General features: G+C 49.7%; 1 protein-coding gene across 1 annotated transcript in view; it reads right to left on the bottom strand.

Annotated features, from left to right (window-relative positions):
• Positions 1–2,004: 2,004 nt before the first annotated feature.
• The window catches only part of SHD (Src homology 2 domain containing transforming protein D), a 60,278-nt gene continuing 50,095 nt past the window's right edge, over positions 2,005–12,187 (bottom strand). The window contains exon 6 of the mRNA XM_086946336.1: positions 2,005–3,213. Coding sequence (XP_086802462.1) covers positions 3,027–3,213 — 187 coding nt within the window. The 3' untranslated portion in view covers positions 2,005–3,026. The remainder of the gene's footprint in view (positions 3,214–12,187) is intronic.

Consider the following 12,187-nt stretch of genomic DNA (forward strand, 5'->3'; position numbering starts at 1 on the left):
GGAGGAAGTTGGATCATCCAATATAAATTTTCTTTTTTTCTTTGTTGTTTTATATAGCGCTAACTTGACCCGAAGGTATCGGGTATCAGAGCGCTTTACATGAGCACCCGTTGCGTTGCACATGGACACATTCATTTTTGTTAGGCACGGGGAGATTAAGTGTTTTGCCCAGAATCACAGGATGTCGATCCTCCCTGCTGAGACTCGAACCCGGTTCCCCAGATTTGAGATCGACCGCTCTAGCCGTTAGGCTCCATCCTCTCCCCAGTTGCATCGTGTAACCGGTTATTGGTGCAACTGTTTTGTTTAAATTAGCAGCAGAAATGACCTTGTTTTTTCCAATGGGAATTTACATCCATTGTCTATGCCACAATTGTAAGCAGTAGAATCCATTTGTAGCTGGGTAACTATAGTTTTCACAAGGGTTACATCACTTGTTCTTCTCTCCATAGAGCCTCGCACTTGTCAGCTGACCCGTGCCATATATTTAATGCCCGCTACTCAACACACCGGTACAATTCGAAGCACTTAAATACGTTTTTACTATTACCTTAATGATCTCAGAAGAATGAAAGACTGAGTCATCCCTGCCAGGAATCAGATCACTGAAATACAAATTCCCACAGATTTCTGCAGTTGGGGCTTAACCTACCAGGCTTTCTGACCAGCTGTTTCAAACCATACATGTCCCTGTAAACCAGGAGTTTCTAACCTAGGTCCAGAAAGCTAAATCCATGACAGAAGTTAGGGATTAATGTGACTATGTAAATGAGTTCCAATTAGATTCACTGTATGTAAAATTATTTCATTTAGACACACGGCTCTCCTTGACCTACATTGGACAAAGCAGATATAAAACAAGATATTCAATCGAGAGACCTTGCACTGATCGTTAAAGTAGTATCACTCCGTATCATGAACCTATGATCTCAATGCCACTTACACCAGGGGGGAGGGGGCGAAGAAGTGCAATTGGCACCAAATGGTAGACCTGTACGCTAATCTACGATTCCCCGATGGACCGCACTACGCGCTCCTAGCCGTATCATCTTCTCAGCCACACACTGGGAGAGTTTAGAAGTCAGCTAACCGCAAGCAGGAAGTATTCACTGTACAAGTAATACATTTTACATTTACTAAGCAGTGAGTTTAATGGATACATTGCTGATGCATTGTTGTGCTCAATTTCTGTGAAAAGTGAGAATGTCCAACTTCCTGGTTCCCCAAAACATGGACACGTTGAAATGCCTGCTTGTTTCCCCGCACATAATAAACTCTTCTCTTACGTCTACGTGAGAAGTTGGGAATTTTTGATATGGTCCTTATCATTCGAGTATCAGCGGAAAAGGTTTTCGTAGCTGCACGTGCTGTCGAGGGGTAAACCAGACAAAACAGCCAATGGCAGGCCACAGACAGGCTGTGCTGGGTTCTTATTGATGACAGACAGTTTCTGATTCAATAGGATACAAAAAAATATGTTTTTGGTTGATAGCCATCTAAGCAGGTTGAAGAAGGGACAACCCTTCACTCCTAAACCAGTCCTCACTCCTCCTTTCACAGATTTCATGTTGGTTCTGCATCACTAATTCCAGAAAAGACATAACTAGCTTGTACTCTATCAAAAGTAGAAACATTTCTTCACAATTTATTTGTTATCATTGTTTTGTCACAAAAATATCAGAATCAATGGTGTATTTAATCAGTTACACGTTTCGCCACACCTACAGGACTTTCTCAGGGCTACAGAAAAGGTAGCCCCTCCACGACTATTCAAAATCTTTTTGATATGCTCCTTTCCTCTTGACATTTCTTACACCATCTCATTCTATCCTCCGTCTAGTCGCATTGCCACTTTCCACCCAGTTGCATTTTTGAAGTGATCCTTTTTCTTTCCATTGGCTTGGCATCTTTCTTCCTCGTGTTCATGTGGGCAACGTCCCTTTTGTTTATGGCTTAGCTAGCCTCTTTATTGTCTGCTTCTGTAGGGACACTCCCTTTAACTGAGGTGACATCAGTGCTTTTTGTTAATTCATCTCTCCCTTAATTTCTTTCTTTTGTTGGTAACACCAAGTCCATTTCCTTAAAATGACTCTTTTGTAGTAAAAGCCAAATTCCGATGGGCTCATGTGTTCCATATAGTTGTGTTAGTGTTTGCTTTACAAATGTTTTGTGGCCTTCATTGTGTTTAAGGAACTTGCCCTCTGATGTTGTTCTTTTTCTTTCTGATTCTTGGTGGAATGTTCTTCTCTGCCCAAGATGTCCTCTAATTTGGTCTGAATGAAGTCGACACCGCTCTCCTCTAGATTTTGGGTGAATTTGCTGTTGCTAGCCATTTTTCTTTTGCCCTTCTAAGTCATTTAGTTGCTCCTATTTGTACCTCATGTCCTCTGCTGGCTTGGCTTTGGTTGAGGTAGTTCTTTACCTCTCTGATGTTTGTTGGCCAGGCTTTATCTGAGTGAAGTTATTGTTTTTGTTGCTTATGGAGTTGTTACTTCTTCACTTTGATTCATACAGTCCTCTACCATGCTCATATTCTTTTGACACTTTTGCCATAACAGTTTGGAGTAATTCATTCTCTCACTCATGACTGCCTCTTTGCTTGTTGCTTGTTAAGCCAAATCCTCACACATGACCCCCTATGGTCTAGCTTCATTCCAGGCATTTTCCTATTGGCCTTGCCATGTTTGATGGCGGTGTTCTTTGCAGATGGTGTTTTCCTGCTTTACTCACATGGGTTGGTTGGTCACCACTCTCAATGGCTCTCTTCTGTCAGTCGGAGGTGGATAGCATGTCTGGCTGTGGCAGTTGCCTGCTACTGTGTTCTCCGCCTACCATAGCTCTCAGACAGTCAGCCTGAGCCCTTTCCACATAATATCTGCCCTCTTGGGCAGACCCTGCTGCCCACGGGCAGGCTGGATATGTCTAAAGCAGAATCTGACCCTTTGGCTTCCTTAGTTCATATCAGCCCAACCTTGTGGGCAAGATGCAAAGGGAAGGATAGGTCCGCTGGCTGCTCAGATGTCCTATCAGAGAGTCTGGGCCGTCACTGGGTAGAGCAGAGAGAGGTGTTCTGCCCCCTTGATGGGCAGCTTGCGCGTGCTGTAGTAGTGTATCACCTCTGGGATGCTTCCAAAGAGGGCGCTGTTCTGACCAACAATGTACTTGTTTTCTTTTGTCTGTGTGAATTTCACGTGCATAAAACCTTGGCAGCATCTGAGGGCAGAAAACACCATTAGTGAATGCGATAAGTGATATTAAGTGAAGGAAGAGAGGAACAAGACAAGACAAGGAGGCACATGCAGCGGACGAGAGAGCAAGGTGGAGAAGAGAACACATAGGTAATGATGTGTGTATTATCCTTGATTTAGGTTTTCTAAGGGCTACATGTAGCTGGCAAGCATCTCAGAGCTGTCTGCAGTGTAGGGTGCAAGGTGGGTTTGTGGGATAGAATGCAAGGATTTGGCAAGTCCTAAGGGATATTCAGAAAGTTTGGTGTCGTAAAAGAAGCTCCCTGGGAATTTGGCGTTCTCAAGTTGGATGAATCAAGCAGACCAATTGAATTGAACGTTCGATCGAACTGAACCTGGTACAATTTGATGGCCCCATTTGGGACTCTTTACTTTGATGGCCTGGACAATACGTATACGATGACAGAACCTTAGTAACGAGAGGTAAGGAAGAATATGTAGCGGCCAACCAAACTAGGGACGACAGTGGGGCCAACCGCATCAACCTGATGGAGCCATCTTGCACATACAAAGAGGAAGAGTATAGGGTCCTTTACACTTGTGGAAAGATACGGGGTGAGCCTGCGCATGTAAGAAACAATATGGTGCTGTGCTTGACGAGTAAGGACTGATACAGGAATGAGTCATTAAACACGTCAGCGTTTTGTCCACAACAAATGAAAGAGGCATCTCCTGAACATGAAGATGTAAGTAGGGCGGTGTTACACAAACAGTCATTGGGGTTGACGTTCCCTACATGCGGAATGAGAGAGGAAGACAAAAAGACAACACAGAGCTTTTACGGGATGAGTCCGGGTTTTGTCGAGAAACTGGTCTGCATGCCTTTATGGATACTGAAAAGAGCTGCTTATCATTTTTTCACACTATTTTAATATTCCCCATTTTCATATCACTATTCAGGGTGCACCAACTCATTGGGGGGCTGGATGTTTTGCTGGAACATTGCGATTTGGTGTTTAAACCTCTGATGACTTATTGTTCAGACAGCCATCTATTTTCTCTACATTTCTCGGTTAGTCTTTCCAGTACTTGTCTTTTTTTTCCTGCATTCCTTTTCTGCTCTTTCCAGCTACTGGTGGTCCTGCCTGAAGCCGCTCACATGACCCTGGTGTGAATATATCATTATCCAGATAGCCCAATGAGGATGAAGGACAGCCCCATTGCAATGGAAAACCTTCCTTACTGGAACCCAGAGACCCATTTGCACCTTCAAGGTTTCATTCGCGTGGGGAAGGACATGGAGAGAAACCTTACATGAAGAGCAGAGAACACACCCAACCAAAGACCTCCACCTGTACTCTCAAGAAATGGATAGCGGACAGGATTCCAAGGTAAAAGGACGGTGCTGGATAGAGCGTACCGAAGATTTATGTCATTATAAAGAGTATCTTCATACAGAAATACCTGTATGATGAAACCACAATGATGAAAAGTCCATCCAGAGAAATGCTCTTACAAAGAAACAAGCACAGATATCAAAATCCAACTGGGATACTTTAATTTATCATTAATTGGACTTCAAAAACGAAGATGCCATTTTTTCTCGATAGAAACATTTCTGTGGAATTGTTTCTCTCTCGAGATATTTCTCTAAAACAACCTTTTCTGTAGTGTTTTTTTGGTAAGGGTATTTCTCAGTAAAAACTGTTCTTTGTAGTGTTTTTTGGAAGGGTTTGTACTCCTTTTTAATGTCTCTGTAAAGATATCACCACTACACAATGGCTCAGATTGGTGGTACTTTGTGCAGATGGTCTTAGGGCACTTTCGGAAACTCTTTGACAAGGGCATAAAAGGAGGCTGGGAGACCTCAATGGCGTAACTAGGCCTACTGCCACCCGGGGGGGGGGGGGGGGGGGGGGGTATGGCCTTCGCTCGGTGCAAGTAAGAAGGGGGGGTGTTGACCGGACGACTTGTTTGGGGGAGGGTCTGGAGGCCGACGCACAACTTGTTCTTGGGGGCGGAGGGGATGGTAGTAGTTGACAGACACAATTTGCTCACCCTCACCCCACGTCCCCCCTAGCTACGCCACTGGGAGACCCTTTCAGACAAGATTTATACATCAGCTGATGTTAGAGTCCTAGATATGCAGAACATGAGAATTCAGCACCCTTTTACCAACCTCAGTATTTAAGTTTGCACTCTTTTAAGTGTTTGTTGGCGATTGAGTAGATGGCTGTTGGACAGGCCACATGAAGGGCTCGCTCCCTCCCCGCATGACAGGGCCCGAGCCCAGGCCCTCCAGGTGTTACCCACAGAAGCAACCCGCACCCCGTCCCCTACGGGACTCCTGCCCCCGGACATCTCTGTATCATGGGGCCGAGCCACTACCAGCTCCATCGCCCTGCCCGGCCGCCATCTTGGACCCTGCACCACGAGGCTGCGTGGCCTCGACTCGACCCTAACCCTGGGCCTGGCCAGGCCCCGACATCCCGGCACCACCATCCTCCCAGGAGGTGAGCGGACCACTTGGCAGGTCAATGGGAGAAAGAAGTGTCGATGGCTCTCCCCCGCCAGGTGCCGATCGCCCCCAGCTCCCCCGGGTACTGGCTCCACCCCCCTGCTGGGTGTCTGGACTCCCTCATCCCAGACCTCCCGACCTCCAAGTGCGAGGTTCCGGACATCAAAGGGCGCCAGACCTATAACTGGGGCAGCTCCAGAGTAGGAAGGCAGTTGTATCCTGGAGTCGAGAGACACCGTGAAGAACTCATCCTTGACGGACTACTGGCGCTGCCGTAGCCCTGCCTTGTGAACTATCGTCCTGCCTGCTGGCGTTGCCGCAACCTTCTGCATCCTTCATCCTCGTCGGGACCTGCTGGCGCTGCCGCGGACCGTTGTAACTACCACCTTCACCGGGACCTGCTGGCGCTGCCGCGGACCGTCGCTACCTACGATCATCTCGGGACCTGCCGGCGCTGCCGCGGCCCGTCCACCTAGAACGCCGAGCTCGAGGATTGTGAGCTATCCATCATATCATCGCATCTACCAGATTGGTAACGAGACTGTCCCGCTACCCCCTTTCCCATCCAAGAGACTAGAATCGAGGGGACCCCTGAGTCCTGACCTCCTTGTACCATTCTATTGTACTTCAAGATTGCTTATAAAGAACGTTAAACCTTATCTTTGTGTGGTGTACATCTGTGGGGGGGAAGTTACTCGTCTGTACGATCGCTGGAGACGGCTCTCCCCGGAGACCTCTCCCCTTGTCCTCGGCCGACCCTCCAGGTCCGTCTAACATTGGTGGACAGCGGCGCGATCCGAATCAACGCCTAATCGTACAGAGAGTAGCTCACCCCACGACTAAACCACAATGACAACCAAAGAGAGCGGATCCACCGAGAAATTCCAGATAGAGAAATTGGAAGAGTACAGCCATCGTGAGTTGAAACAATGTTGCATTGAACTAGGCATTGCTACCACCGGTCTGAGCACTAAAGACGATTTCAAGCACGCCATTGAGTCTTGGACAGAAACCGGGGCCGTCAGACCCCCGGACCAAAACATTGCAGCATCAGAAAGGAACACCACGGCTCCCGAGGAGCGAAGCACGGGTCTCTCGCAGGAAGAGATCCAGGAGAGAGAAAGAAGCAGATTACATGAGTTAGAAATGGCACGGCTCAAAATGGACGGTGAACTAAAATTAGCCGAACAAAAACTGAACCTGGAACATCTGCGGCTCCGAGAAGAACGGGAAGAAAAACAGAGGCAAAGAGAACTCGAAGAAAAGAGACTAGCGTACGAACACGAGCGCAAACTGGCAGAATTAGACCTACGAAAGCAAAACAAAGATCTGGGGGTGCCCGAGCAACCGCGCACCCCAGGAGCGACAGAAAAAAAGGTCCACATCCCCAAGGATGTCCTACGAGAATATTTCCGAGACGACGACATCCAACAGTGGTTCAAGGCCTACGAGATCGCCATGACCTCCCACCGGATTGACCGAAGTGACTGGGGAGCCGGTCTATGGGGGAGGTTCGTCAATGAAGGCTGCGATGCCCTGTTACAGCTCCCCGACCATCTGATGACATCCTATGACCACATGAAGGCTGCCCTCCTCACTCGATATGGGCTCACACCCGAAATGTACCGCCAGAGGTTCCGAGACTGCACCCGGATCCCGGGTACAACTTGGGTGGAATATGTAAACTATTTCAGCCGAGCCTTCGAGGGTTGGATCAAGGGGAGCCACGTAACGACCTACGAGCAACTTTTTAATCTCATGGTGTGGGAGCACCTCTCCAACAACTGCTTTGTCGAGCTCAGGCAGCACCTCCTCGACAGTAAATTGACTGATCCACGGCAGCTCGCCGCCGAGGCTGACCGATGGGAGAGCACCCGAGTAGGCCGCACGAACAGAACAGGAACAACCAAGGTCAGCACCGTCCCCGAGGAGGAGGAGGAGGCCAGGGACGGGGAAGAGACACCGCCCCGGCCGCTCCCGCTACCAGCACCCCGCCCCCAGCCGGCCGGGGCAACCCCCCGATGCGCCCGGGGTTCCGAGCCAATGTCACGTGTCACCGATGCCAGCGAGTCGGCCACTACGTCAATGACCCAAACTGTCCACAGAACCAGACTCCGAGGCCCCGCCAGGTAGCTGCCGCCGCCCTGGGGGGAGAGCAAATCTCCGAAGAACAGGAAGAATGCGAACAAGAACAGCACGAGTGGGAACCGGCCGCCATGGTACTAGCGTGCCTAGGGGGAAGAGACATGGTCCCGCGGGCTCCCCTACCCGCCAACACCAGAAAATACAGTCAGTGGGTGAACATTAATGGGCGCAGGGCCGAAGCACTACGTGACACGGGGGCCAGTGTGACGGCCGTCCGCTGTCACCTGGTGACCCCGGAACAGATCCTGCCGAACATCCTCTGCCCCGTCCGTTCAGCCGACAATTCCGAAAGTCTGTGTCGGATGGCCTGCGTCCCCTTCGAGTGGGGAGGAGTCTCCGGCATGTTGAAGGGGACGGTCCGAGATGATGCCCCCGTGGACTGTCTCCTGGGGAATGATCTTGAGAGTTCCCCGTGGGCCGCCGTGGAAAGAAGAGAGCACCTGGGGATGTTGGGCCTCCCGGACTGGGCATGCGTAAGCACTCGGTCCATGGCCGCCCGGGCCATCTCCCGACCTGAAGAACCAGAATGGCCAGCACCTCCTCCCCCGGTCGCTCCAGTGGAGGACACCGACCACACCGACCCCCCTGAGCAAACCCCCGAAGGTCTCGCTCAGCTCCAAGACCTTCCAGACCTGGCTCAGTGGCGTCAAGAAGGGGGACCCACCCAGGAGCAGTTCCGTCAAGAGCAGAAGACCTGTCCCTCCCTCGAGGGACTGCGACAGCAAGCCCTCGCCCAGAGCGCGGGAGACACCGCCGGAGCCCATTGGATCTATTGGGACAACGACCTGTTGTATAGTGAACAAAGAATCGCGGAGTTAGGGGCCAGTCGAGTGTTGGTGGTGCCCCTCCGTTTTAGAGACTTCTTGTTGAATTTGGCCCACGATGTCCCTCTGGCTGGACACCTGGGACAGGACAAAACCTACAGTCGCCTGCTGACCCACTTTTTCTGGCCAAAGATGAGAAACGACGTCCTCAATCACTGCCGGTCCTGCCCCACGTGCCAGGCCAGCGGGAAGAGCGGCCGCAAACTCAAAGCACCTCTGCAACCGTTCCCAGTTGTCACCACCCCGTTCGAGAGGGTGGGAATAGACATTGTGGAGCCCCTGGACCCCCGAACAGCACAAGGACATCGGTTCATCCTGGTACTGGTGGACCGCGCCACCCGCTACCCCGAGGCTGTTCCCCTGCGAACTGTAACAGCCCCGGTGGTCGGCCGGGCCTTAATGGGGATCTTCTCCCGGGTGGACTTCCCCCGAGAAGTCGTCAGCGACAGAGGCACAAACTTTATTTCAAAATATATGAAATCCCTCTGGCAACAGTGCGGGGTCACCTACCGATTCACGACCCCATATCACCCTCAAGGAAACGGACTAGTCGAGCGGTTCAACCGCACGCTCAAGGGAATGATCGGGGGGTTGGAAGAGCCCCTCCGTCACCAGTGGGATGTGCTACTCCCGTGCCTCCTCTTCGCCTATCGAGAAGTCCCCCAGAAGTCCCTCGGCTTCAGTGCTTTCGAACTCTTGTACGGACACCCTGTTCGAGGGCCCCTCACACATACAGGTTGATCACAGTGAAGCCGGTTCCTTCACAATCAACACAGGTCCCAAGCATTCCATATCAGGCATCTTGATATATCGACCTCCTGGTAGATTGTATGACTTTACATCTACCCTAATGGAAGCTATAACTCATCTAGCACTAAGGAAATCCAGACTATTAGTTCTAGGAGATCTCAATGCTCATTTTGAAGATCACTTAGACAAAGATGCTGCTGATATTCGAATGGAACTGCACGCGGTTCAGCTCGAATTAAAAAACAAAGAACCATCTCATCAATTAGGACACTTACTAGACCCCATTTTTGGAAACTGGCAGGGAGTGTACACCTCAGATCCTATACCCATACCCTGGTCGGATCACTACATCATTCCTATCACAGTCCAACTTGACAGAACGGAGCATTTTCGACATCAATCCCTGCGATACAAACGCAGAAAATGGAAGAACTTCTCACTAGACTCTTTCAGTCAAATCATTAAGGACGAAGGCCCTCCTGAAGGGGTCGACTGTGAGGCAGCCAACAAGAACTTAAATTACATCGTCACTAAGGCCCTGGACATCACAGCCCCCAGTCGCACCCTGACCAATGCCAGGAGATCAAAAAAAGCTGCTCCCTGGTTTGGCCAAGAACTGCAGACCCTGAAGACGGCATGCAAAAAACTTGAGAGAGCCTGGCGCCAGAACTTCTGTGCAGATACTAAAATGCAGTATAAAACAGCTCAGAGAGAATACTATAAATCAGTACATCTGGCCAAAGCAGAACACTATCACACCCGTATCATGGAAGCAGGCAACTCCTCTAGGGAACTGTTTCAGATATATAAAGAAATATCCATAGTGGACGTGACTTCCCCCGCCCAAAATGATTCCGTGGAATCTTGTAACAATATTGCACAATACTTTGCAGGCAAAATTAATAAAATCTATACGAGCTTCTCCAAACAGGTAGAGCCGGCCATGGACTTTACTGAAAATGACAACCATGTAAATACACCTGAGTGTCTAAAATCTTTTGTAGTCCCCTCTTATGAAGTCCTGTTTAAATTATGCAACAAAATCAAATCGGGATCTCCTCGGGACCCGGCGCCCCCGAAAATCTTAGCTGAAGCTTTCTCTGTATTAGAACCACACTTCAGGCACTTACTACAGATCTCCTTTACTACTGCTTGCTTACCGGAGGAATGGAAACAGGCAGTAGTGTTACCGATCAAGAAAAAACTGAACATCAGCCAAGACATTATGGATAACCTCCGGCCAATATCCCTGCTACCTTATGTGGCCAAGTTAGCGGAGAAAATTGCTAACAATCAACTCATGGAACACCTTGAGGCCCATAATGTCTTCCATAAATCCCAGTCGGGTTTCAGATCCGGCTTCTCCACGGAGACAGCTCTCCTGAGGGCCACTGAAACCTTACGAGAGGGAGCAGATGAAGGCAAGACCATGGCCCTCATCATGCTCGATCTCAGTGCCGCGTTTGACACTGTAGCACATTCCATCTTGCTACAGTGTCTAAACAAAGCTGGAGTCACCAACAAGGCACTGGGATGGCTGAAAGCCTTCTTGATCAACAGGAGCTACCAAGTTCAAAGAGGGACTTTCCTCTCAGACAGGGTGATGCTTGAACAGGGGGTTCCTCAGGGCTCTGCCCTGAGTCCCACCCTGTTTAATCTCTACATGGCCCCCCTGGCAGAGGTGGTGCAATCGTTCGGCGTGGAGCTTGTCTCCTACGCCGACGATACGCAACTTCTTATATCTTTGACCCAAGCCCCGTCTATGGAAGCTGACAACTTTAATGCCTGCATGACCAAGCTGGCCACTTGGATGACAGAGCATTGTCTAAAACTCAACGGTACAAAAACGGAGGTCCTTATTATTGGAGGCAATGAGGCTAAATGGACGGCAGAATGGTGGCCTAGTTGCCTGGGACCTCTGCCCTCTCCCAATCGAGAGGCGAAGAATCTAGGCGTCTGGGTGGACAATAAGCTGTCCTTTGATAGCCACATAAAGAAAACTGTAGGCAAATGTTTTGGGGTGATGAAAACGCTTAATCGCACCCTTGACCTGCTACCTCTTAACTCCAGGCGTACCATGACGCAGGCATTAATAACTTCCCGTATTGATTACGGTAATGTACTGCTCATGGGTACATCGGAGAAAAACATCAAGAAACTACAGGTTTTACAAAATTCGGCAGCACGCCTGGTGTTAAGGCTTCCCCGCCGAGCCCCTTCACGCCCCTCTCTAGCAGCCCTCCACTGGCTACCTATTAGTAAGAGGATTGTTTTTAAAGCTATGCTCTGGTGCCATAGGATAATCCATCACAGAGCACCGGCCTATATGTCGGATCTGGCATCTTTGTATGAACCCAACAGATCTCTCAGATCCAAAGGAATAGGCCTGCTCAGAACTGCCTGCCCCAAAAAAGCTAGAATGGGGGGCAGATCATTCCGCACCTTAGCGGCTAAGCACTGGAACCTCCTGCCTCTGGATACCAGGCTTGAGAGTAATGAGTCCTCTTTTAGGAAGAAGTTGAAAACTTGCCTCTTTACTGTGTGAATGGTCTCTCTCTCTCCGTTTTAATATGCTCTCTCCACAGCGCGGGGACACGCCGGGAGGCGTCACCAGGCGCTTTACAAACTCCTTTAAACTAAACTAAACTTAAACCTCAGCCTAGTCAAAGAAGGTTGGGAGATGGCCCCCCTGAAGACCCCTCCAGACGTCTTCAAATACCTCCTGACCCTACGCAATCAGACCAGACGATTCAGAGAAATGG

This window comes from Lissotriton vulgaris, chromosome 12 (assembly GCF_964263255.1).
Source record: "Lissotriton vulgaris chromosome 12, aLisVul1.2, whole genome shotgun sequence".
NCBI lineage: Eukaryota > Metazoa > Chordata > Amphibia > Caudata > Salamandridae > Lissotriton > Lissotriton vulgaris.